This window comes from Hemicordylus capensis, chromosome 4, assembly GCF_027244095.1.
Source record: "Hemicordylus capensis ecotype Gifberg chromosome 4, rHemCap1.1.pri, whole genome shotgun sequence".
Taxonomy (NCBI): Eukaryota; Metazoa; Chordata; class Lepidosauria; order Squamata; family Cordylidae; genus Hemicordylus; species Hemicordylus capensis.
Window position 1 is genome coordinate 168,035,631 of NC_069660.1, and position 27,496 is coordinate 168,063,126.

Below are 27,496 nucleotides of genomic sequence, written 5' to 3' on the forward strand. Positions count from 1 at the left end.
GATTCCAATTTTTGTTTAATGGGAGACTAACTGGGCATAGAAACCAATTCAAAATGCTTTGTTCATTCCACAAAACATAAAGTCCTCTGATTATTAATTCTGCAGTAGAGTTGTGAAAGAAACAGAAAATACTCCTTGCCACTCTCTGCTTTTCAGTGATCATAAGTAATGCCCCTGGAGTGTGTGTGTGTGTGTGTGTGTGTAAATTAGTCGGACATTAGATCTTACAACTTCATAATGGGACATTTCAAAAGTTATTTCGCCCTGAATTATTGCATGGGTGTAGTGCCTATTGGACAAACAAGGACAAATGTCCCTTGGCCCAGAGGGCCCTGAAGCAGACCAGACCGCCCTTGCCCCCCCTGCCGCCACTCCTGTCCTTGCCCCACTGCCAGTTTTTATCTTTGCCCCCCGTGTGGTGGCAGCGGGTGCTGTGGCTGGGCCTCTCCTCTCTGGCTGGTCAGTGTGCTTCTCTCTCTCGCCGGACTGTTGAACTGTGCACCTGCACAGTTCCAACTATGGAAGCCATATGCCCCTGATGTCATGGGCATGCAATGTCAATGCGATGTCAATAGTTGAACTTTGCATGAATGCAGTGTGGCCAGTGAGAGAGAGAGAGAGGGAGAGGGGTTTGCTGGCCATCCAGAGAGGAGAGGCCCAGCCACAGCACCCATCATTGTCACAGGGACAAAGATAAGAAGTAGCAGCAGGGCAGGGGCAGTGGAGGGGAGATGTTTGTTGCCCCACTCCTTGTGTCTGATGTCAGACACAGGGGGCGTGGCTTGGGGCATGCACGATAAGAGGGGGGCCCCTATAAAATTTTTTATCTCTGGGCCCCCGGGGATCTCGCTATGCCCCTGTTGAGCATGACCTACTTATATTGCTTTTATACCAGTTTAACTATCAGGACTTTCCCAAAAATATCACAGGATTTGTATTTTTAATAAGGATTCTGAGAATTCTGCTATCAGTTCCTAGTTCCCCCTCACATAATTTCTCAGGAGAGAAGGAAACTAGCTAATGTATGTGATGTAGATATAGTATACTGTATGCCCTGTCGTCATGTTCAGTAAAATCTCAGGTGTTTAATTATTGGTGTGTGTGTGTGTGTGTGTGTGTGTGTGTGTTTGTGTTTAGTTTTTATTTTAAATTTGTGGGCATACACTTTGCATCAAGTGTGCTTGAACAAAGAAGAAAATGAAACGCGGCCCAATTTCCATGTCCCAGATTGCAGGTCTAAGTCTGCCTTTTCTCCCAGCTCTCTCCATTCTCAAATCTATTTCTCATGGCACCAGAAAAACTTGCCCAGACACTGGATTTTCCAGGCAGACTAGGAGGCTGGTGGGTCAGATTTTGGAAGAAGGAAGCAAAATGAGGGCTATTGGTTCAAATTCCTAGATCCCCCTCTTCTGGGCCTCAGTGGAAATAGCAATCTTGAGATAATTTGCTTTAAGCTGCAAAGGTCTTAAGACATGTGTTATGTCTATGCAGTAAATAACTTTAATTTGCAGGGAGATGATAGTATTTTGTCCCTGCTGCACCTACCTATGGAACCATTTTGCTCAATATGCTTTAGGAAAAAATCTAGACCTTGATTGATTTGAATGATGATACAGCACCATCTACTGACCAATGCTTACAAGGACTGAATTTGGTTTTTTAGTAGTTTCCCTGCGTACAGGGTTTCTCTCAAGCCAAATGATAAGTACTGGCAAATATTAAAATTCTTAAAAGTCACAGTTAAGAATGAAAAGAAATTAAACCTCATTATCAACTGAAATGAAGTTTTAATATATGGTAACTGTATTTACTCACCTTCTTCACTTGTAGGCCTTGCCTTTTTCTTCCTCTCCCTTTGTTTTCACACTATCAAAATTTAAATTGTAAGCTCCTTGAGGTAGGGACCCTTTTTGTGGGAGTTTATGTTGCTCTGTACCAAGTACACAGATGTTACTAAATAAATAATAACAAAAACTGGAATGCAGCTTGAGTGTGGAAAAGATTTGTGACACCTCTTTTCTCCCTGAGGGTAGTCTAATTTTGTCTCCTTCGTAATTGATTACAGGCATAATTTCTTCTGTACATTGTACTTTATACCACACCCCTTTAAAAGTCAAATTTTCCGTTAAGGGGACCCTTATGGGGATGCAAGGAACACTGGTGAAGAAAGGCAGGCATGTGGTTATCTTTAACAGCAGATTGATATGCAGACCTTAGCTGATGATAATGCTTATCTCCATGCCGCAAAATACCTCATCATCTGATTTCTTAAGATCAGCTTTGCTGTTAGGCACCAGATCAGGCCAGGGTGGGTTTTTTGAGTCATGCAGCCATTTAGGTTGGAGCATTCCTAGTAGAGTCTGCTAAACCGATCGGATTGATTTGCTTGTTTTGGCACATCTGGATCAAGTTGTGTCTAGGCGTGTCACTGCTGAAGGTCTCTGTGTTGCTTCTGTTCTCAGATGTAGACAAAACTATTCATTTTCTCAGTTTCCTTGCAAGCCCATCTAGGTCCAGCCATTGTGCAGCTTGTCTCTTACATCCCATTTCCTGTAGGTGGGGTTTCCCTAGGAAATGGCTTTGACAGGAAGCTGGGTGAAGTCTGCATTGCTGCGGCCAGACTGCACACACTGCCTTGGGCCCCAGCACAGAGTTTTTTTTATGGAGACAACTAACAAGAGAAGCACCTGGGACAATAGCCATTCCAATTTGGAACTTCTATTCTTCTTGTAGCCAAGAAAGTGGAAGTGGGTCTTCAATGACTTTTTAGAGTTTAAACCTTTTGGGGATAGCCAAGTTTTCAGACAGAATCTGCATGTGGAGGGAATTAACTGCAGTACGCTGTGGTTATTCAGAAGAATGCTTTTGGTGTTGTATGTTTCAGTTCTGTGGTGGACTCTTCTTCTTTTGATGGATTGTCAGGAAGTTGCTATATTCACCATGCAGTATCAAGTGCTGGAAGAAGTACGGCCTGGAACTGTGTTGGGAAGGCTGCCTGAGGAACTTGGATGGACTGAGGGCAATTGGACCACAGGAACCTTCCAACTGCTTCAGTCTTCCACGGTGCTTCCCATACAGGTGGATTCTCAAAATGGTTTATTAAGCACCACAAGGAGGCTGGATAGGGAGCAGCTTTGCTGCTACAGAGATCCTTGTGTCATCTTGTTTAGTATTCTAGCTCCCAAATATTTAGCCCTGATCCATGTGGAGATTCATGTCTTGGACATCAATGATAATGGGCCTCAGTTTCCTCAAATGGCACTGGAACTGGAGATATCAGAAAGCACATTATTACAGACACGAATCCCTTTGGACCGTGCCCTGGACCCAGATGCTGGCTTGAATGCCCTATGCTCCTACCTCTTATCGCCCAGTGAGCACTTTGCCTTGGAGTTAACCTATGGTTCTGATGGAAGTCAGCAGGCAGAGCTGGTGGTAGTGAAAGAAGTGGACCGGAAGATCTACTCCTCATTTGAGTTGATCTTGACTGCCATTGATCATGGAGAGCCCCCTAGATCTGGAACTACATTAGTGAGGGTGACTGTGCTGGATTCAAATGATAATAGCCTGATGTTTGCCCAGAGTTCTGTGACAGCAGAAATCAGGGAAGATGCTTTGCCAGGAACTCCTTTGATCAACCTCACTGCCACTGATCCTGACCAAGGATCCAACGGAGAGATTGAATACTCCCTCAGCAAACATGCTTCTGTGGAGGTGCTTAGAACATTTACCATTGAGGGTCAGACAGGCCGTGTTCTCCTGCAGCAGCCACTGGATTATGAAAAGACCCCTTCCTACGAGCTGGATGTGCAAGCCAGAGACCATGGTGCTAATCCTATCTCAGCCCACTGCAAACTCCTGGTACGTGTTCTGGATGTCAATGATAATGTGCCTGATTTTCATGTTGTCTGGGCAAGACAGGCAGCTGTGGTATCAGAAGCTCAGCCAAAGGACAGCTTTGTTGCTCTGGTGACAGCCTCGGACCCTGATTCAGGCAAAAATGGACAGGTGGATTGTTATATCAGACAGGGCAGTGAGCATTTCACCTTAAGAAAAATCAGTCCTGGCAGCTACATGTTGCTGACAAATGCCCCTTTGGACAGGGAGAGCTGGGCAGAGCATAAATTGACCTTAGTAGTTAAGGACCAGGGGGCCCCTTTGTTGGCTGTAACCAGGACCTTCACTGTTCATGTCAGTGATGTTAATGACAATGCACCCTCTTTTGAAGCAAATGCTTACCACATTTCCATAGCTGAGAACAGTGTGCCTCCTTCAGCTTTGCTGGTTGTCAGGGCCCATGATGCAGACTCAGGCTTAAATGGGAAAGTCATTTATAGAATCCAAGATCCTATAATTTCAAAGTGGTTCACTATTGATGCTAGCACTGGGGAAATTTGGGCCTACGCTGATTTAGATGCTGAAAATATAGCTAGCTTTGACTTTCTTGTAATAGCAGAAGATGCAGGCCAGCCTAGGCTATCATCCAATGTTTCTGTGAGTGTCACAGTTCTTGATGTAAATGACAATTCCCCAGTGGTAATAAAGCCAGAACTAGAAGGTGGGTGGGCAAGCATCACTGTCCTTGTGGAAACTGACACTGGTTCTGTACTGATTCCCAAGGAGGAAGGTGGTTCTGATCTAGCACCTTCAGCCAGCACTCCCTTGCTGTTCACAATATCAGCTAGAGATGCAGACTCTGGCCTGAATGGGGCACTGCTCTATAATATTATTGGTGGCAATGAAGCTGGCATTTATTTGCTTGATCCTCAGTCAGGTCAGTTTTATCTGAACAGAAGCAATGCCAGCGGTCTTGTGGACAGTGAATGGGACCTGGAGTTGTCTGTGAGTGACCAAGGGATAGTGCCACGCTTCACCAGAGTTCTACTGAAGGTAACTTTCAGCAGTTACAGTGAGGCCATGCCAGATTCCTTCCCTGTGTCCCAGCCCCTCAGTCCCTCTGCAGTGATGGGGATCTGCCTTGTGGGGCTGTTTGCCATCTCTCTAGTCATTTGGGGGTTGAGCATGTCCCTGTGTAAAAGGGAGAAGCATGGCAACATGGCATATAACTGTCGGGAAGCAGAGCATGCCTACAGCCAGCAGCAGCCAAAGAAGCCCCACAAACCTATCCAAAAAGCAGACATCCATGTAGTGCCTATGCTATGGCGGGGAGATGCTGAGCAACCTCAGGCTGCAATAGAGATTCCCCCAGAAACTGCCTGGACGGATGCCTTGGGGGTGCCAAGCCACATGACTCCAACTCTGTACAGGACCCTCAGGAACCAAAGAAATCAGAGCAGCCTTGCTGAGCAGAGTGAGAGATTTGCTCTTCCTGCAGTGCAACACAGACCTTTCTGTACTAAAAAACTGAGAAATCCCAGTGCTCAGAGTATACAACTCATTAATCCAAAGTCATGTGCCAAGGATCCCTTGTCAGAAACAACTCCAGAGCATCATGGCAAACTCAGCGTAAAGGGAGGCCTAGAGAAAACTCATAGTCACCAGCACATCCTGAGGAGCCTAGTGAGGCTCTCCATGGCAGCTCTTGCTGAGCAAGGTCCTGGACAACTAACCATGGAATCAGCTCCTGTGCAGGTAAGAGGTGATTTCAAGATTGGAATACAGAGAATTGTGGGGAACTTGTAGGTATGGTTGGATGGGGAAGTCTGGATTGAGGTACAGAATGCATCTTAAACTATGAGCTAATATATATTTAGTTATTAAAATAAAGTTGAATTACATAATGCTTTCTTTTCCATTTCAAAGAATTAGATACATTGGCTGACATGAAGAAAATTATTCAAAATAGTCCCATTGAAATTAAGATTGCCTAGCTTGTCCTTTTAATTTCAACGGGACTACACTGAGTAACTTTCCTCATCAAGTTAGCCATTTTCAGGATGATAGACAAATGCCAACAAACTGGGAGGCTCAGTGAGGGCATGGATGACTGAGGTAGAATATGGCTGACTGAGGTAGTTACAAAAGAATTGTAACTCTGGCCTGACAAACCATTGCTTGAATGGACAGTAGGTTCCAGCAGGTTTATCTGCATTGTGACTTATGACTTTACTTACTGTAGGCAGCAAGAGTAAGTTCTCTGTGCAGTGAGAGCTTAAAATACTCCTAATTAAATTCTACCCTGCCGCAAGGTTTCTTATGTTTTCCAGATTTTACAAACTACAGGGCTTAATTCTGAGGCAGCTCCTGCTATATATCTACTTTTAAAAACCTGCTATAATTATATAATCTCCTAAAATGTTGGGTTCTCCTTTTTTTTGGATTTTAAAATTTTTATTGGTTTTTACAATATCTTAACAGTCAAATTACATTTCATTAAGTAAATATTGACTTCACACTCACCAATCTGTGCAGTTCATATTAGCTCTACAAATCTACCATTGCTATAATAATTCAAAACACATATAGTCCACATTGCAAACTCGATTTTACCCTACCCAACCAACTGTTATTACTAAATTTCAAACCCTGCTGAAAGGTCCATATTTGGAAAATAGTTCTCCTTTTAATTTGTATAGTGACAAGTTCCAGTGAGACATGGCAGGCAAGGATTTGGGAGCCTGCCCCAGACGTCAAAACAGATAAGTCTCTAAGCCCTCAGCAGTATATGTTGGGGACAATGAAGAGTAGGAGGCTTTAAGTGTTTTGCCTCTGTTTAGGGTTGCCAGGTTTATAGAGACACACATAGGATGCTTGAAACTACTGAGAGAAAAATGTACAGTTTGGCAAATTCACTGCCTTATTAATAATCTTGCAAAAATGGCCAAATAAAAGTCAGTACAGCTTTCCATGGTGGTTAGTGGTGTGTGTTGTATCTCAAGTCCACACCTGGTTTGGGATGACTATGTGAATGGAAAAATATTTTGCTACTGACTTGATTCCCACCCCCACTTGCCCAGGGTGGGTATCACAGGGTGGGGAAAGAGCGTAAGACATTATAAATAGTCTAAATTGTACAAAGGAGAGTGGGGATTTCCTGTTAGGAAGCTGCTTTAGTAGGAATTGTTTGCAGCCATTGGCTTTTCCTGTCTTTCAGCAAATCTCACAGCTGCTATCTCTTCTGCACCAAGGCCAAGTGCAACCCAAGCCTAACCACAGAGGCAACAAATATGCTGCTAATCATGCTGACTGTAGGTGAGTTTTGTGCATGCCACATGCACCAGCCTTGTAAAAAACCTTTTCTCCCATAATTAGAGTTGTTTACTGTGTTTGAGCTTTTGCCTGACCAGCCCATTCACATGTCTTCTTCACACTTGTCTACCCTTCTCTGGTTTTGAGTTAGGATAGCCAGCTGTTGGGGGGGCGGGCTGTGCCAGTTTTCAGCTTTTCATCTGACCGTGCTTGTTGCCTTTAATATGGAAATTAAATTGTGTGACTGAAATACCTGAAATAATTATGTGAATGAAATAAAGCAGGTAAATATTTTCGACCACATATTTTCATGGTAGGAAATTAGAGTACTAGCTTAACCCACGCAGAGAAGATCTGCGCGCTAGTACTTGATTGCTCCTCTCAACCCCTGCCACAGCTCCTCTCATTTGAGCTGCACTCCTGATCCTCCTCTGGATTAAAGAGGTCAAAAAATGTAACCAGCAAATGCAAGATCTAATAATAACACCAGAATTAATAAGTGGAAGAGCAAAGAAAATTAAAAATTGGACTGTGCCAGGCGACGATGAACTGCATGGCTTTTGGCTTAAACACCTAACAAGCCTCCATAAACAACTATCAAAAGAGTTCAATCACATTTTGCAAGGAGGTGATATTGAACAATGGCTAACAACTGGGAAAACTCATCTCATAATGAAAGACCCAGCAAAAGGTGAAGTTCCAAGTAATTATAGACCGATAACCTCCCTGCCAACCATGTTCAAATTATTAACTGGAATAATAGCAGATGAAGCAGATTAACACTTATTAAGCAGCTTCCAGTTGAACAGAAAGGAAATTGCCCGAACACCAGAGGCACAAAAGACCAGCTGCTGATTGACAAAATGATTTTAGGAAATTGCCAGAGAAGAAAAACCAATCTAAGTGTTGCATGGATTGACTACAAGAAAGCCTTTGATTCATTGCCTCACACATGGATACGAAAATGTTTAGAAACAACTGGTGTCAGCAAAAACATTCAGATATTTATCAAAAAAGCAATGAGCATGTGGAGTACACAGTTAACAATCAATGGCGAGACACTTGGACAGGTTAGCTTTAGAAGAGGCATTTTCCAAGGGGACTCACTATATACAAGCTACCTGTAGCCAAAAATTGGTGGGACCATAAAATTGAAAAAGTTGTAGAAAATGAAGATGTAAAAATATTATGGGACTTCCGACTACAAACAGACAAACATCTGCCACACAATACACCAGATATAACTGTAGTTGAGAAGAAAGAAAAATAAGTCAAAATAATCGACATAGCAATACCAGGGGATAGCAGAATAGAAGAAAAAGAAATAGAAAAAAATCACAAAATACAAAGATCTACACATTGAAATGGCAAGGCTGTGGCAGAAAAAGACCAAAATAATCCCAGTTGTAATTGGCGCCCTGGGGTGCAGTTCCAAAAGACCTTGAAGAGCACCTCAACACCATAGGGGCCACAGAAATCACCATCAGCCAATTACAAAAAGCAACTTTACTGGGAACAGCCTATATTCTGCGACAATATCTATAACAGCAACATTGACAATAAAATTCAGCCATCCCAGGTCCTTGGGAAGGACTCGATGTCTGGATAAAACAAACCAGTCAATAACACCTGTCTGACTGTATAAATAAATAAATAATATTGATTTCTATACCACCTTTCCAAAAATGGCTCAGGGCAGTTTACACAGAGAAATAAATAAATAAATAAGATGGATCCCTGTCCCCAAAGGGCTCACAATCTAAAAGAAACATGACACCAACAGTCACTGGAGGTATTGTGCTGGGAGTGGATAGGGCCAGTTACTCTCCCCCTGCTAAATAAAGAGAATCACCACATTAAAAGGTGCCTCTTTGCCAAGTTAGCAGGGGTTACTCCATCCCCCTCACGACTCTTGGTTGCAGCTGCAGCGTTGCTTGGCCTATTGGCCAAGCTGCAGCCCCCTATCCCCAGAAATCCCCAGAGAGAGCCAGCATGGTGTAGTGGTTAGAGTACTGGACTAGGACCGGGGAGACCCGAGTTCAAATCCCCATTCAGCCATGAAACTAGCTGGGTGACCCTGGGCCAGTCACTTCTCTCTCAGCCTAACCTACTTCACAGGGTTGTTGTGAAAGAGAAACTCAAGTATGTAGTACACCGCTCTGGGCTCCTTGGAGGAAGAGCGGGATACACATGTAAAAAATAAAATAATAATAAAAATAAATAAACCTCCCCACCCTCACCCCAGCCCTGCTCCTCCCCTCAGTAGTAGCAGCAGCAGCAGCAGTTGACTGGGCCCTTCCTCGCTGCCACCTCCACCACCATGGCCACTTATTCCCCTCAGGCCACTGACAGGATCAGGCCTGGCCCACTCCCTTCTTTTTCTCTCTTTCTCTCTCCTCCATTTGTTCTTCCTCTCCCTCTCCCAAAATCTTGTTCATCTTGTTTCCTCATCTAATTCTCACAATGGCAGCCTACTTCTCCTGAAGGGTCTCTTTCCTCCCTCATGACCCCTCTCTTCACAGACCCCTGCCCACTATCCTTTTATATTTCTCTTTTATATCCTTTTATATATATTGATTCCTCTTCTCTATAATCAAGAACATCTTCTGACCAGTGGCTACTGTTAGTTGCATTCCAACTGTCCTTAACCATCACAGGCTCCTCCTCCCTATCTGTATATCCACTGCCCAATTGCCATGGTGCTTCTGCTCATGAACTCCTGCCAGAGCTGCCACACACGGGATTAGCTCTGGGTACGCCTTAGAGAATTAGATAGATAGATAGATAGATAGATAGATAGATAGATAGATAGATAGATAGATAGATAGTGAAATAGCTGTGAAACACGAAGTCCCTGGTTCAAACCACATCTTTGATTAAGTTGCCTCAGGTAAGCATTGGCCACATTTGCACATAATGCGGTACTGCGCGTTCCATTCCCCACCCCCACTCCACTCTCTTGTCCAAATGAGAACATAATAGAAAGCAGGGACCCTGCAGTCAGGGAGATTGCAGAGAGGAGGGGGAACTGGCTGCGAGGGCTTCCTTCTTGCATAAAGGACAGCCAGGGGCATACCTAGGTATTTTTGGTGCCTGGACCAAGGGCTTCGGAGGGCCCCCCTGTTGCGAGCCCCCCCCCATTCTTTAAAGATACCTATAATCTGCCGCTGGTGCCCGTCCCCCGCTGCTATTTCCCCTTTGCTGTCAATCGCCACTATTTTCCCCTCTTCACCACTGGGGTGTGTGGAGCAAAGCAGGCTACCACCACCCAGCGGTGGTGGGTGCAAGCAGGCCTACTCGGCCTGTGGGCAACCACAGTAAGAGTATGGAGAGTTGCACCTCATGATGTCATAGGATGCGACGCTCCATACTTCTACTGCATATACACACAGGCAGAGGAGGCCCCTTGCACCTGCCGCCACCACCAGGGTGGTGAGTGGAGTGGATCAGGCAAGCGGCGGTGAAGGGGAAATAGTGGCAGAGGCCAGGCAGCAGCAATGAGGCATCAGGGCTCTGGGGAGGCCCCTCAGAGCATTTGAGGCCCCCCCAGGAGGTCATGGACCCCTACCCCGTGGTCTGGGCCTAAATGCACCACTGAGGACAGCCTGCACAGCCAATCATAGGCAGAGAGAGGGAGGAGCTTCCTCCTACAGTTCCGGTTACAGTGAAAGCAGCCTCCAGTGCTGCATTCACATGTAATGCTGGGAAAGTCAAACCTTGGGTGTGAGCAGCAAAACTCACTACAAGCTGAAGGTTCAAATTGGAGTTTGCAGAGCACAACTTCGGGCTACCTTCAGAATGGGACTGGAGTTGCACACATTCTGACGTACAGGTTTGGCAAACTCTGACCCCTTTAGTTACGGTTTCCTATTGCATGCGAATGTGGCTGCTGTCTTGAAAATTCATTCCCCATTTAATATGAGATAATGGTGACCTACCTTAAATGATTCTTACAAGGATTTCTGTCTGTGAAGCACTTGTAAAGTACTTTATAAATACTAAACACTGATGGTCAACATCTCAGCTAATGGTGCAGAGACACTGTGTGCAAAATGCCTCAGCAACAGAGATGCAGCTAGCTAATTTTGGAGCTTGCACCTAGTGGGTTTACAAGCTCCCACTTGCAAAATAAGCATCCTCTACACATACATACATACATGCGCAGACATACACACACACACGCCCCATGGTTTCACACAGCATTCTTGAGCACACAATTCCAACTGTTTAAAAGTTTAAAGTTTAAAAAAACATTCAAAAAAACATTAAAAATGAATACATTGACCAATCTGCTTCTGATTATATATACAGAGCCCTCCCATCAGATAGAAGTGACAAGAGATGATGTTCTAAACTCTCTGGAAAAACTGAAAACTAACAAATCGGCATGGCCGGATGGCATCCATCTAAGAGTCCTCAAAGAACTCAAATGTGAAATTGCCGACCTCCTTGCTAAAATATATAACTTACTCGCTGAAACCGCACAGAGCTTCTGTGCGGTAGTTTACTTACTTTTTGGAGTTGTGTTGTGAGAATTTCCCCCTTCCATCTCCCCACCTATTGCCCCAGTGCCTCGCCTTCCACCCCCCGCCTTCTGCCCCAGTGCCTCACCTTCCACCCCCCGCCTTCTGCAGATGTTTTTGTGGAATCTTTCCCCTCCCTACCTCTTACCCTAGTGTTTGTCCTAGAAGTCCTTCAGGTGTTTTGTTTTTGTTTTTAGTGTTGAGTGTGGCTACTGTTAGTCAGTACTTGGGGGGGGGTCAGTACTTGGGGGGGGTCAGTACTTGGGGGTCCCAGTCAGTACTTGGGTGGGGAATCTGGTGTTTGTTTCTCCTCACAGTCTGGCTCTCCGTAGCTTGCCCCCCCACAGCCCTTCAGTTTTCTCCCCCGCCACTTATTCTGCCCTCTTATTTTTTTATTTTTTACTATACCATGGTCCCTTTTTCTTTGTCAATCTGTACATTTTCATCAAGTTTCATCAAATGTCCCTCAGTCTCCATTTCTACTATCTGTAGCCGCCAATACAGTGTGGGAGACCAACCGCTGAGTCTGGCACCTGTCAACCGTCTCCTCTGTCACGTCTCCCGCTACTGGCTCCCTCTCGCACCCATTCCCGTGCCAGGCCCTTGAGTTTTGTTCCCCCCACCCCTTGTGCGGCCTTACCCCCTGTGCTCTGTCTTTCCTTTTTCTGGCTGAGCCACCTTGTTGCAGACGGGTCCTGTGGCTCTCTCTTGCCCCAGCCCGAGTACTCTGGCTTGCTGCAGGCTGGACCCCTCTCCACCTTATTGCCGTGGCTGGTGTTGCTGCTGCTTGGTCGAGCCAGTGTCAATCAGCTTTGCGGCGGCTGGGCCCACCGCTGCTGTCTGCCTCCGTGGCCGCTAGGCCCGCCGCCGCTTGCCACCGCTTGCCTCCACGGCCGGGCCCCCTGCAATCTTTGGCCTCCCGGCCATGCCCACCAATGCCGCCTCCTGCCTGCTCGGCCACCGGCCAGGCCCACCACCACCGCTTGGCTCCACGGCCGCCGGGCCTGCCTGCCACCTCTGGCTTCCTTGGCCAGGCCTGCTGCCGCCGCCACTTACCTGCGTGGCTGCTGAGCCCCCCGCCGCCGCCATTTGCCCCCACGGCCGGGCCCGCCTGCTGCTCGTCTCTCCAGCCATGGCTGCCGCCGCCTCTGGTGGTCTGGGTTTGCCGCCCGGCGCCCAGCGAATCAGATGGCTTGCCGGAACGCACATTCTAAAGGCACACCCAGGAGCAATATAAATATAAATCCCTGCAATCGGGCTCTGTACCAGAGGACAGGAAAGTAGCAAGTGTAACTCCGATTTTCAAAAAGGGATCCAGGGGCAATCCGTGAAATTACAGGCCAGTTAGCGTAATGTCCATTCCAGGCAAATTGATGGAAAGCATCCTCAAGGATAAAATTGTAAAGCATATAGAAGAACAGGCCCTGCTGGGAGTGAACCAGCATGGCTTCTGCAAAGGTAAATCTTGCCTCACAAACCTTTTGGAGTTCTTTGAGAGTGTCAACAAGTGTGTGGATCAAGGTGATCCAGTTGACATAGTATACCTGGACTTCCAAAAAGCTTTTGACAAAGTTCCTCATCAAAGACTCCTGAGGAAACTTAGCAGTCAAGCGATAAGGGGACAAGTACATGTGTGGATTGCTAACTGGTTGAAAGACAGGAAACAGAGGGTAGGTATAAATTGAGAGTTTTCACAATGGAAGGAAGTCAGAAATGGGTTCCCCCAGGGATCTGTACTGGGACTGGTGCCTTTTAATTTATTCTTAAATGATCTAGAAGCAGAGGTAAGCAGCGAGGTGGCCAAATCTGCAGATGATACCAAACTCTTTTGGTTAGTGAAATCCAAAATAGGCATGTGCCCGAAACGTTTTGGAGGCCATAGTAAAGGCCTCCGAAACGTTTCGGCACTGGGGTGGTATTCGGTATTTCGGTAGTACTTTAAGGGCGGTGGAAGGTGTACTCAGCAAACCCCCCCCCCCCCCGTTTCCCCCGCCGGCGCTCTGTAAAATTCAAGCACCTCGGGGCGGCAGCGTTCCTCCCTGCCGCCCCGTTCCTCCCATCTGCCAGAAGTGACCGGAAGTTGTGAGCGCACGTGCGCCCATCATGCATGTGCGCGCACGGCAGACGGGTGCACGCGCGCTCGCAACTTCCGGCCACTTCCGGCCAACGGGGGGGACACTGCTGCCCCGAGGAGCTTGAAATTTACAGAGTGCCGGCGGGGAAAACGTGGCGGTGGGGTGAGTACACCCTCCCCTGCCCTTAAAGTACTATTCCCGCCAGTGCTGAAGACCATTCGTGCACATCCCTAATCGAAAACGGATTGTGAGGAGCTCCAAAAGGATCTCTCCAAACTGGGGGAGTGGGCAAAAAAGTGGCAAATGTGGTTCAGTATTGGCAAATGTAAGGTGATGCACATTGGGATGAAAAACCCCAACTTCAAGTATATGCTGATGGGATCTGAACTGTCCATGACTGACCAGGAGAGGGATCTTGGCGTCGTGGTGGACAGCTCGTTGAAAGTATCAACTCAATGTGCGACAGCTGTGAAAAAGGCTAATTCGATGCTAGGGATCATTAGATTAAAATAAAACGGCTAATATTATAATGCCCTTATACAAAACTATGGTGCAACCACAGTTGGAGTACAATTCTGGTCACCACATCTAAAAAAGGTCATTGTAGAACTGGAAAAGGTGCAGAAGAGGGCAACCAAGATGATCAGGGACCTAGAGCACCTTTCTTATGAGACAAGGCTACAACAACTGGGGCTTTTTAGTTTAGAAAAAAGACGACTGTGGGGAGACCTGATAGAGGTCTATAATATCATGCATGGTTTGGAAAGTGGATAGAAAGAAATTCTTCTCCCTCTCACATAACACTAGAACCAGGGGTCATCCCATGAAATTGATTGCTGGGAAATCTAGGACCAACAAACAGAAGTACCTTTTCACACAACGCATAATCAACTTGTGGAATTCTCTGCTACAAGATGTGGTGACAGCCAACAACCTGGATGGCTTTAAGAAGGGTTTGGATAACTTCATGGAGGACAGGTCTATCAATGGCTACTAGTTGGAGGGCTATAGGCCACCTCCAGCCTCAAAGGCAGAATGCCTCTGAGTACCAGTTGCAGGGGAGTAACAGTAGGAGAGAGGGCATGCCCTCAACTCCTGCCTGTAGGCTTCCAGTGGCATCTGGCAGGCCACTGTGCGAAACAGGATGCTGGACTAGATGGGCCTTGGGCCTGATCCAGCAGGGCTGCTCTTATGTTCATCCTGCCCTACATCTGTGCCCAATATCAAAGCCCTAGTCCAAGCCATTCCAGGAGATGGCTTGAGCAGAAAAGTGTGGTGTTTTCTCTTTAAACAAAAAATGAAGGCAGATTCCTCTACATGGGGGTGGAATGGTGGTCTGGGGCAGGCTTCCGTTCCAGGAGTTCTTGTAGTTTTCTGCCATGAAACAAGCCATTTATAGGAAATTTTCCAAATTTTAAAAACATTCAAAAATGTATTAAACTTCACAGACTAACCAACATGCTTCAAATTAAATATATGGAGTCTCCCAACCCTGCCCTACATCTGTACCTGATATCAAAGCCCTATGCAGAAACCAATCCAGAAATATCGAAAGGAGGTGATAACTCACACAAACCCATGATTTCCACTGAGGATGAGGCAGATACAGGCTTCTCTAAGGAGGCAGTGGCAGAGGGCATGCACAGTGCTCTAGTATCTGTAGCCAGATATTACAGATACTAAAGAGGGAAGCTCTTTGCTTCCCTCCTTCCCTCTCCGCACTCCTGAAATAGGCATAAGAGCTCTCCCATGCTGGAGAGCTTCATGGAAGCAGACAAGCCTCCACAAGCTGCACCCACTGATCAGCTGATTTCAGGTGGAGGGGAGGGAGCTCAACCCCAGCCTGCATTGGCAGGAGAGAGCTCCTCTTAGTCTCTCCCGCTGGCCAGGGCCCTCCCTGAGCTGCAGGACCTCGCTGCTGCCTCTCCCCTCCTCACTGTGGTTGCCTCTGCCTATCTCTCACCAGTTGCCCCCCTCCCCCATCCAGGCCACACTGCAGATGCAGAGAGCTGAACACCTGGAAGGCCTCACTGGCTGCACTGGAGTCCCGCTGCTGTTCCTTTCCCTCCTTGCACAGCTGGAAGGGGCAGGGGTTTTCTAGTCTAGCCCCACGTGCATTGCAGGAAACTGCTACAACATCCCTGACAGGTGGCCATCCAGCCTCTTTGAAAACCTCCAGCAAAGGAGAGCCTACCATTGCACAAGGTAGACTGTTCCAATGTCAAATAGCTCTTACAGACCGGAAATTACTTCTAATGGCTAGCCTAAATCTGCTTCCTTGTTATTTCATCCCTTGCTGATAGTCAAGAGCAACAAAGAACAAGGCTGCTCCTATGTGACAGCCCTTCAGATATTTGAAGACTGCTATCATATCTTCCCTTAGTCTTCTCTTCTTCAGGCTAAACAAATCCAGCTTCTTTCAACCGTTCCTCATAAAACTTTTCCAGATTCCTCATCAGCTTTCTCCAAGCATGTTTCAGTTTATCAACAATCTTCTTAAAGCATGGGAACCAGAACTGGACACAATGGCTGATAATGCAGCCTATGATTGCATCTGCTTTTTTAGCAGCTGCATCACACTGCTGGCTCATGTTTATTTGTTTATTGATTTGTCATATTTGTATACCGCCCACTACTGAAGTCTCTAGGCATTTTAGAATAAAACAAACCAAGAAATTTTAAAACAATTAAAACATATAAAAAATTAAAATAACTGCCCACAAAACTACTAGATAGCTAAAAAGCTTGGCTGAAGAGATGTGTCTTCAGTTGTTTCCTGAATGGGATGGAGGGATGGAGTAGCTCTAATCTCAGCAGGAAGTGTATTCCACAGCTTTGGGGCAACTACAGAGAAGGCTCACCTTTGAGTCATCACCAGCTGAGCCAGCGGGGTTCATAACGAGGAAGGCATTCTCTTAAATACTCTGGGCCCAAGCTGTTAAGGGCTTTATAGGTAACTAGTATTTTTAAGCTCGTTAAAATAACAGGCGCTAGTACCTTTTGTTGTTGTTGTTTCCTTTATTCTTTCGCCCTCCGTTCCATTTTTCTTTCTCTCTCTCTCTCTTTCACTCCTTCCTTTTCTCTCCCTTTCTCTGTTTCCTTTCCTTCCTTCTCTCTCCCTCTCCGTCTCTTTCCTGTATTCCACCTCTTTTCACCCCCATCTTTCTGTTTTCTTTCTCTTTTCCTTTTTTTTTTCTTTAACAGGCTCGCTCTTTGGGGCTGGCTGCTCCTCCATGCCCCCCCCTTTTTTTTGGTCCCTCTCCCTCATTCCTTTCTCCTTTTTCTTTCTTCTTCCTTCCTTCCTCACTTCTCTCTTTCCTACTTTCCCTACCTACCTCCTTGTTTCTTTTGTCCTTTTCCTTCCCTTCTCTCTCTTTTCTTTCCTTCCTTCTTTCCATCTTTCTATTGTCCTGTCTCCCTCCCTCACTCCTTCCCCTCTCTCTCTGGGCGGAAAACAGGACATGGATGTTCGCTGGTGTTTTTACTCTGCCAACTTCATTTCCTTAGCAGAAAGGAGAAGGCTGCAATTGGAAAGTGTAATGTCCCCCTCTCTGTGTATGTCATCTACCTGGTCCTTTCGTTCTTCATCTCCTGGGGGAGCAATTCTTGTTGCTTGCTTTTATTCCATGTGATTGCCCATCAGGAAACACGTATTTAATTGTTGTCGGGGAAAGCATGCCAAACTGGAGAAAATGCATGAAGCAACACTGAAAAGGGACAGGCTCTCCTCTAGCAGCAGGGAATTGAGGCCAGACACAGTGCGGAGCTCCTGGTGGCGCACAGGCCAGCCCGAAACGGGACCCAGCTGCCGCCGCCGCCACAACATCTGGACCTGCCCCCCTCAGCGGCCGTGGGTTGGAAGGCAGCGGCAGTGGCAGGCAGGGACGGGGGAGCGGGAGGCAGGCGCGCAGCGAGAGGCAGCGGCGCGGAGACCGGCCTGGCTCACCTACCTGACTACTAACAGCCAGCCCACCAAGGCCCCAGCGGGCTGAAGAGGTCTCGCTCGAAGGTCAGGCTGTGTGTGTGTGTGTGTTTTGGCTATGTTGGCTTTCGGACGGCTGAGCGGGGGTGGGGGTGGGCCGTGGCTACTGCTGATTTGGAGGGGGTGGGCGTCGGCAGGGGCCGTTGTTTTTGCAATGTGTTTCCCGTGGCTGTGTGTGCTTGTTAACCCCCGTTCGGCATCGCTTCCCCGGCGCCGCTTCCCTGCACCGCTTCCCTGCACCGCTTCCCCGCCGCTTCCCCGGCGCCGCCATCGCTTCCTCAGCCGCCATCGCTTCCTCAGCCGCCATCGCTTCCCCAGCCGGCTTCCCCTTGCCGCTTCCCGTGACCCTCTCCCCCGCCCTTGCTGCCGGCCCTGCCGCCTCACCGGGCCCCGCCGCCGCCGCCTTCCCTGGCCTCCCCCCGCCGGGCCCACTGCCTCCTCCGGGCCGCCGCCTCCTCCGCTCGCCTGGGCTTTTCCTCCTCCACTCGCCGCCCGCCGCCTGCAAGACACCCAACATGGCGGCCAGTGCTGGTGGTCGTGTCTCCCTCGACGCGTTCTGGGCATGCGCTCCGCGCATGCCCAGAACGGCTGAGGGAGGCACGGACACACGCCTGGGTGTCCACGGATGGACACCAAGGCTTTTATTATAGAGGATAACTAGCACTTTGTATTTTGCCCAGAAACCTATTGGTAGCCAGTCTAGTTCTTTTAAAACTGGAGTAATATGGCTTGCCTAAATCTGCTTCCTTGTTATTTCATCCCTTGCTGCTAGTCAAGGATGTCCCAGAGACCAATCTGGCATCAGCATTCTGCACCAATTGCAGTTTCCAGTTTACATATAAAGGCATCCCTACATAGAGTGCATTGCCGTAGTCAAGCCTAGAGGTTACCAGCATGTGCACCACTGTCTTAAGAGCATCACTTTCAGGAAAGGGCGCAGTTGGTGAACCAGTCAAAGCTGATAGAAAGCACTCCTGGCCACCTCCTCCATCTGAGGTATCAGAGAGAGGGTTGGGTCCAGAAGTACTCCCAAATTGCAGACTTCTTCCATCTGGGGGAGTGTAACCCCATCCAAATCTACCCCATTTCCTGAACTGTGGCTTCCTACAATTAGCACCTCCATCTTGTTTGGATTTTGTTATCCCTTATCCAGCCCATTACAGCCCTGAGGCAAGCATTTAGGGAAGTTATGCCATTACCTGATAAAGCTGACATGGAGAAATAGATTTGGGTGTCATCAACATACCGATAACACCCTGCACCAAATCCCCTGATGATCTCTCCCAGCAGTTTCGTGTAGCATTAGAGACAAACTGGAACCCTGAGGAACACCACACAAAAGCTCTCACTTCATAGAGCAACAATCTCCAAGTAACACCTTCTGGAATCTGCCCGAGAGGTACGAGCGGAACCACGGCAAAGCAATTCCCCCTAAGCCCAGTCCCCCTGGGTGATCCAAGAGGATACCATGGTTGATTGGGACAAGATAATCTGTTTCATCCAAGACTGCCACCACCTTCTCAGTCACCATGGCCAACCACAGGAGATTGGACACAGGCCTATAATTGCCTAACTCTGAAGGATCAAGCATAGGCTTCTTTAAAAGAGGTAAAATCATTGCCTCCTTTAAACAGAGGCATCCTACCTTCACCTTCACCTTGTTTGAGCCAGGTATCTCCCATTCTGTACATTGTGCATTTGATTTTTCTTACTCAAATGCAAAAACTTACACTTTTATTTGCTGAGCTTATTGTTTTTGGTCCAATCTTTGCACCTGTCCAGATTGGAAGAATCTGTATTCTGCTTTCTAAGGTGCTTGCTATCCCCCACAGCTTTGTGTCATCTGCAGATTTGAGAAGCATCTCCTGTACTCCTTTGTCCCAGTCATTTATTAAAACGTTGAACAGCCCAGGGCACACAACAGAGTCCTGTGCCATCCCACTTGATACCTCCCTCCAGGATTAAGTGGAACCATTAGTCAATATACACTGGGTATTGTTTAACCAGCTGGGAATCCACTTGTTTACTCTAGCTTCATGTGATTGATTTGCATGTCTTAATAAACCATCAGAGATTAATCACCACAGGCAGAACTTTCATGTTTCCTAATGTCAACTCAAGTCTTGCAATCAGGGCTGGTTTCAGAATTTGATGGGACCCTTCCGATCCTCCCTGCTTTAGTATCTACAACAGCAGCAGCAGCTCCTCCTACTGAAAAAGATGAATGTGCACAGACCAGCAACTGCTGCTTCCCTGCATTGCCTAAGAAAGTTAGTGAGTAAATTAGCTTGTTCTCTAGAGCTGGGCTGAGCTGACAATTCAGAATTTTAAAGTGCAGACACTATCATCATCACATCACCTATTTACTCCCTATTGGTTACCTTGCTACAACCTCTGTTATGGTTGAGCATGTGCACTGGTGTTTCCAGTCTGCTGTGGGCTTTCTGCTGATTAGAAGGGCCCAGCAGTGGTAACTGCTACTTGGTAAATGCTAACACCAGTTCTGAACATCTCAGTTTTAGTCAGTTCATACTGAGAGGTACAAAGTGTGAGCAATCAATGACTATGCATGCATATGAAACATCCCAGAAAAGTACCTGGTGATATGCTGGCACTTGGGTGCAGATAAAATATCACATCTGAGCCCAAATAAAAGAAAAGCCCCTTATTGAAGAAGGATGCATAAGAAATAGGGTGTGCCTGTGTTTATTAAAAGATGATGCTGTTTCCTTTGAAAGAATTCACTGCTGCTGTTGAGTACGTACATTTTTGGTGGTTAGGCTTGTCACCTTGGAATCTGTGCAAAGGATTGATTAACCAGCTTAAGATGCAGGGTCTGGTTTCTTCTGTGTTCAGTGGCAAAGAATGTATGAAGTACTTTCTCCTCCACAGGACATCTGATCACGTTGTTGAGAATCTCATCACTAAGGAGGGCTGTGGCAATAAGGATCATGATTTGGAGCTACTAGGACCGGAATTAAGAAACCTATTCAGCTCCCCATCTGGTGAGCTATGTGTATGCATATCCTTCCATTTCAGTAATGCTGAGCTTCTGGAGCTATCTCCTGGCAGTACCCATGGCACAGTGGGAGGGGAACATAGTGGCTGACCAACCTTGCCAGCATCTTTCTCCTTTGACTGTATTAATGTTTCTGTTACTAGCTCTCTCTTTGATGTAATGTTACACAGGCCTAGGCACAAATAGAAAGAAGCATCTTGCTGTTCCATCAAAGTAGACAACAAAACTCCAAGTGCATAATTTAATGTTTCTGTGAGGAATGGGGAGGGCAGATACTGACCACTGAAAATCCCACTGAGCTCTTTTCAGGCTTTGAAGATTTCACTAGGCATTGGAGCCATAGGGGGCAGAACCTTGTGTTTTTTTTAGTTTGAGATTATCAGGATACTGAATTCTGCAATCAGGCCAAAATTTTAAACTTACAGAGAATCACAGAACACATGCAACCTTTCCAAGGTCACCTAATAAATCTCCTCTATTATCTTTGTCTGCACTCTAGGGCTGGACTTGGACCAGCTGCCTGAAGGAGATCCAGCATGGATGGGCAGGCTGTCCCTTCCACTCTCAACTGACTACAAGGACAATGTTGTCTCACCAGCTGCTCTGCAGTTGCCACCCACCCACGGGTGGGTGACAGGGAGAGATAAACCTCACACTTTTCTAACCTTTGGCAAAGCAGCCCGGGATGAGCTGAATATAACAGAGCCAATGCTGGCCAGCACTTTTTTCTCTGAGATAAACACTCTGTTTGAGATTATCTTAGCTCAGCAAGCCAGCCCCCAAGTGGACGTATCCTTGGGGCTCTTTCGGCAACTCTCAATATGTAGCCGAACTTTAGAGTCAGATGGAAGTGCTGTGGGGGCTGCAGTTGGCAACTGCAGCAGCAAGGGTATGTGAAGAAACAAGTACAGACACTGCAATCAAGGAAGCAGGCTTCCAGCATCTCAAGGAGCTGAAGAGGGAGAATGTCTTGGACACACTTCACCTCTTATTTATCAGCTACTAGCAGCCAGTCCTCCTGACATTACATATACGTAGAGCAGCCCTGCTGTTCACTGACATGGAATGGTAATTGCAGAGGTGCTACAATGGAGCTCTTCCATGAATACCTGCTGCAGGAAATCAGCATGGCAGATCTCTCCTATTGCCAATTTTGCTAGTAAAATGAAAGACCACGTGGAGCACAGGCACTGGTGCCTCTCACTGAATTTTGTGTGTGTGTAGCAGCAGATGCCAGAAACATGCAGAAACAGAACCCAGAGTTATGCTCTAAGGCAAGGAAATTCTGCCTTTTGGTCAGACTCTGAGCCAGCAGCAGTTGCTCCCCATCAATTTTCAAACCTTCTTCTACACAACAATGAAACCTAGAAGTTGTTGCAAATCAAACAAAATACAATATAAGACTTAGGAACCAAAATTCTGCACCTTGATCTCTCCCTAAATTCTACTCCCTTTTTACTCTTAACACATTTTATCTTAGGGCACAGATAGGATTTCAGTGTATGACATGGTGATGAAGAGCAAATAGATACCTATGGGGTCCGAATGCTGCCCTGGGCTTCTGAAGCCTGTTACTAGAAACCTACACATTTGAGAGTGACCTTTGGGTCTTGATGGGTCCATTACTCAATGTAACGACTGGCATTTTGCTAGATTCGCTTTCTAGGAATGTGTTATTAGTTACATTCCCATCCCACCTTTCCTTCAAGGAACTCACAACTCTGTGAGGTAGGCTAAACTGAGATAGTGACTGGCCGAGGGTCATCCCATGTTTCATGATTGGGTGCAAATCTCCTAGTTCAACACTCTAACCACTACGCCACACTGGCTCTTGTTCAATAACAAATTCAGTAACTCTAGCATGCTAGAGAGAGAAGACTGGCAGCTCCTTCCTCCAGAATATGGTGTCAATTTGTAGCTACTTGAATGTCTGAATCAGTTTGCTTTAAAAAAAAATTTTTCTGTATTATACTTGTATTCCTCTCAAACAGGGGCCCCAGTCCACTCCACATCTACTTAGTTTCAGCAATACTTCAGGAGAAAGTGTATGTCCCCATGTACTGATCTCACAGAATCGCAGTTGTTATCAGACACTGAATTTGGTCTTACACTATTAAGGCTCTGTATGTTATCTCCCATACAACTAAACCTAAGAACATGTACATGAGATAATCACAAATTATTATCACATATTATTTCTCTGTTTACCCTGGCTCCACTACCTTCCTCTTTGACATGTCTTTTTCTGTATTGTGAGTGAATTGGGGCAGAGCCTTGTCCTCTCATCTGTTCTAAAGGGGTGTTCATCTGTTTGTGAATGGTGCTACACACACAAATGGCACGTTTCCAAACCATTCATTGACCTCACAGAATCACAGTTGTATCAGACACTGAATTTGGACTTAGAGACTATTAAGATTCTGCTTATTAGGCTCTGTAAGTCAAACATGTTTGTATCACAGTTGCAGTATCTGGTAGCAACTCTGAAGTTTGAGGGAAATACTCAAGGTAAGGTAGCTGGTGTACAGTGGAGAGTATCTGAAAGCAAGAAATAAGGCAAAATGAAATTGGTATGCTTATCAGGGCTGCTTTATGTGACTGCAACATTCATTGGTGTAGCTCTCTGACTGCAGTTTTTTGGAAGAACAATCCAGTAAGAAAGTGTACATTTAGAAACAGTTGCAAACAGATGCCTGCAATGTCCATGTGGTTTTGTCTCTAGAAAGGGTGGCAGTATTAGCTTGAATCTCAGTCATCAACTGTGAGGAGGAAGTTTCCCCATCAGCCATTTTAGCCAATTGCTATTCCTGAAGACAAAGTCAATGGCTGTAGCATGCAATTCACACAGCTATTTGTTACATCTTTGAGGTTTCCTGTGCTCCAGGAATGAAGCAGGCTGTGAGAAGCCAGTGGCTGATCCAGGCTCTGAAGGCAAGGACTGGAGAAAAAAGTTCTTGTTGCCAAGGATATTGGATGCTGACTCTGCATAGCTGCAAGGGTTCAAAGAGAGAGGGAATATCAGACAATAACTGCACAGCTGAAGTAGCCCATATCCTCAAAGCAAAGCACAGAGCAGATATTACAACAAAAAGGTAATAAATACAGAAACTGCCTTCATCTTCTTCCTTTTTGGCCCTACCCCATCAGTTAACCTTTCGAGCAGGTTCCCCATTTCCCATGCATTATTATCCTCTACTAAGTGCCAAACTATTCTTTCCCCACCCCCCACTTGTCTTCTTCACCAATATCAAGTCCTGCTGCTTCCCCACTCCCAGTACCTGTTATCTCCTCTTGCGCCATTATTTTCATTCTCTCCTGTGCAAGTTTGTAGCCTTCAGCTGCAGCTTTCTGGTAATACTTCCTAGCTGACAGCTGGTTCTGGGGGACTCCAAAGCCCTTTTCATAACAAACACCCAAAAGGAATCTGCTGGAGGAGTCCTACATGCAAATAGACATGTTTAAGACTTAGGCATAAGGGGTTTAAAGCAGCTATATCAATGCAACTATATGTATCTGATGTATAGTAGTACCTTCTTACTATGGGAAATTCTAGAACTGTCATTTCTAGCTGCATGCATGCACAACTGTGCACACATGCACAGTATTCAGTATTCATGTCATCCTCGTAGTGTGGGAGCCACAGCAATGCTGCTCCTTTCAGCTTCAATTTTTCAGTCCAGGTTTTTCAGGGGATGATGCTAAATATGGAGAGGAGCTACTTGGGGCTATTAGAGTATTTACTTGAGAACAAGTTAATTTCCTAGGAAAAGCAATTGATGCCCAGTGGGTAGTTGATTCCACCAAAATCAAGCAGGGGTGGACACCTTTTAAAAGCTTACACAGGAACCTAGGAAGCTGCTTGTCAGACTATTGGTCCATCTAGCTCAGCACTGACTGGCAGCAGCTCTTCAAGGTTTCAGGCAGGAGTCTCTTCCAGACCTACCTGGAGATGTCAGGAAGTGAATCTCGGGACCTTCTGCATGCAAAGCAGTTGCTCTTCCACTAAGCTATGGCACCATTCCCTAAGAAAATATCTTACAGTGCCTTCTTAGACAGAGATGGATTGCTTATCCACGCACTAATAAATCTTGTTTAGATTATTTGAATGTGGGATTGCTTTTGAAGACAGTTCAGATATTGCAAAATATAGCAATACATCCTGACTAACACTGTGTTCATGCAGTGAAAGGAATACTCTGCCAGAGCTATAGCATTCTGGCTTCGGAAGCACAGGTGCTCACACCAGGGAGTGGGGTGATTTTTACTGATCTCCCTATCCCCTAAAAGTGCTCTGAGCAATCTGAAATTATGACCCTAAGATCTGTATGACTCTCAGGGACATAATTTCAGGTTGCTCAAAGTGCTTCTGGGGTTGTGGTGGAATTGCTCTCCCACACACTTCTGAAGAGCAGACACTACCACTGCAGCTGGACACCCTGAGCAGATGGAACATATGCCAGTTTTGAGTCAGGTACACTCAATTTCCAAGCATTTTAATACCCATTTCAACACTCATTCAACACCCAATTCAACACCCATTTCCAAGCATAATTCAAGTGGTGGCTTTAACCTTTCAAGCCCTAAATGGCTTGGATATTTAATGCCAGATATTTCATGCCTCCTTCTGCATGAGCTTGCCTGGACCACAAGATCATCTTCAGAGGTCCTCCTCTTGGTTTCCCCGCCCACTGAGGTGACTGGAAGCCGAGCCATTTCTGTTGTGGCATCCTGTCTGTGGAACTCCCTCCTCAAGGAATTCTGCCTGGTGCCATCATTTTTCAGTACTAGGTAAAGATGTTTTCATTTACCCAAATTTTTGGAGCTGTTTTATGCTGAAGTTTTAATTTTGTTCTGTTAGTTCATGTAATTTGTTTTAGTTCTTAATTGCGTTCTACAATTTAGTTGTTCATTGCAATTGTTCTGCAATTGTTCTGGGTGCCATGGTAGATGAGTGGCATATAAATCTTATAAATAAATATATATTTGGTAATGGGGCATTGGATTCTAATAATAGTTTCATGTTGGCTGTGAGCTAGGCATAATAGCTACTTCAAAAATATTGTGTTCTCTCAATATTAAAAGAAATGTACCACATATATAAAAATGTATCAGTAGTTCATTTTTGTACATGCATGCACACATGTATTGTGCACTATTAGAATATTGCATTAACAAATATACTGCTCAGGTATGGATTGCTCAAAAGATATCCAACTATGACACTATTCTCAACGTTTCATTAAAAAACAAAATTTCAAACATCAAACCTTCAGTTTAGTGAAATTATGCATTGGGTTGGCTGCTAATTTTACATTGCAAGTACCCACCAAAATTGCAAAGTGTGATTATTCTAGAAAAAGCCTTACCCCACATTTGGCTGCCATATGCAAATACTTCTGCGCACACTGCCTGCCAGGCTTCAAACCCTTCAGATAGAGCACCCCAAGGTAGGCTTGTGCCTGCATTAAAGATAAACCAATCAGATTTGTTTTCAGATCTCAGAGTAACTGAGCAACTGTTAAAGAGCAAAGAGACATCTTTTAAAGTGGTGATTCTCTTATTTAGCAGGGGGAGAGCAACTGGCCCTATCCAACCCCAGCACAGCATCCCTCCAGTGGCTGTTGCTGGTGTCTACCTTATGTTACTTTTTTGATTGTAAGCCCTTTGGGGACAGGGGACCATCTTATTCATATATTATTTATTTTTCTATGTAAACCATTTCGAGAATTTTGTTGAAGAGAGGTATATAAATATTTGTAGTAGCAGTAGTAGTAGTAGTAGTAAATTTGCTATCACTATTTTTAACCCATATTATTTTTATAGAAGTGTTCATGCTTAAATTTCTGTTATGCTTAAATCTCTCCATGCAACAATGGATCTTTTTTCCCTAAAAATGCTTTGCCTCTAGCTCAGTTGTGTCCAAGATGAACAGCCATCTCAGTGAAGAGGCAACTGTTACAAAGGCAGAGACTTCTTAATACAAAGATGAAATGTAGCCAGAAAATGGTTTTCTGACCCTAAGGAAACAATTATCCTAATACACTGAAATTCTACTTCAGAAGATAGTCTGTTAGCATGCAGTGTCCAATATATAATGGTAAAATGTTGGAAACTGGTCAAATTAGTTTACTTTTACTTAAGAATTCCTAGCTGAGTAAATCATAGATATGCAGGGCCATCTAATAAAGCGAGATGTGGGTACAAACAAAGCCTAAGAAAAACAGAGGCATAGCAACTCACTGAACTCACTACATACCTTCTTCAACCAAACACAAATGTGTTTGGTTGAAGAAGTGGGCTGCATTAGTGGGCTGCATTAGAATGCATTGGTTAGAAAGTGGGCTGCATTAGAATGCATTGGTTGGGAGGAGGATTCAGGTGGGTACCTTGTCATCCAAACATGACACACACATACACAAAACTAAACTGGGAAGAGCAAAGGAAGGAGCTCCTCTGCTATCTAGCAACTGTGAGGTCCTCTCTTCTGGCATAGAGCCGGAACCCTGCTAACCAATATTCACACCTGCGTTAGCCCTGCAGTAGCTGCCTGATCCAGCAAATCAACTGCTTCCTGTACACTGCTGTCATTGTCTGCTTTCGGCCAGCGGCAGAGAAGCCACTTAGCATAGTGGTACTGGGCCATGGTGTGTCCCTGCTGAGCTGCCCGCTGGTAGTAGAGGACTGCCTAGAAAGAGAAAACAGCATCAACCAAGAGTGTAAAGATATGTGCAACATCATGGGCAGGGCC

The 27,496-nt window shown here is 45.8% G+C and overlaps 2 protein-coding genes across 5 annotated transcripts in view; one reads left to right on the forward strand and one right to left on the reverse strand.

Moving 5' to 3' along the window:
* Positions 1-2,493: 2,493 nt before the first annotated feature.
* PCDH12 (protocadherin 12) lies at positions 2,494-23,225 on the forward strand. Of its 2 annotated transcripts, XM_053313559.1 has the most exons (4): positions 2,494-5,592; positions 7,055-7,152; positions 20,622-20,734; positions 21,248-23,225. In XM_053313559.1, exons 1-4 carry the CDS (start codon positions 2,860-2,862, stop codon positions 21,643-21,645), a joined length of 3,342 nt encoding a protein of 1,113 aa, XP_053169534.1. In that variant the 5' UTR covers positions 2,494-2,859; the 3' UTR covers positions 21,646-23,225. The 2 variants fall into 2 exon arrangements, with proteins under 2 accessions (XP_053169534.1, XP_053169535.1); XM_053313560.1 differs by lacking the exons at positions 20,622-20,734; positions 21,248-23,225 and adding an exon at positions 11,461-11,567.
* A 96-nt stretch (positions 23,226-23,321) lies between these two features.
* The window catches only part of DELE1 (DAP3 binding cell death enhancer 1), a 47,927-nt gene continuing 43,752 nt past the window's right edge, over positions 23,322-27,496 (reverse strand). For 2 of the 3 annotated variants that reach the window (XM_053313581.1, XM_053313583.1), the window contains exons 9-12: positions 27,272-27,433; positions 26,115-26,207; positions 24,027-24,186; positions 23,322-23,738 (exon numbers count right to left, since the gene is read on the reverse strand). In XM_053313581.1, the coding sequence (XP_053169556.1) occupies positions 23,539-23,738; positions 24,027-24,186; positions 26,115-26,207; positions 27,272-27,433 (615 nt within the window). In that variant the 3' untranslated portion in view covers positions 23,322-23,538. The remainder of the gene's footprint in view (positions 23,739-24,026; positions 24,187-26,114; positions 26,208-27,271; positions 27,434-27,496) is intronic. The other variant, XM_053313582.1, reaches the window with a different exon arrangement.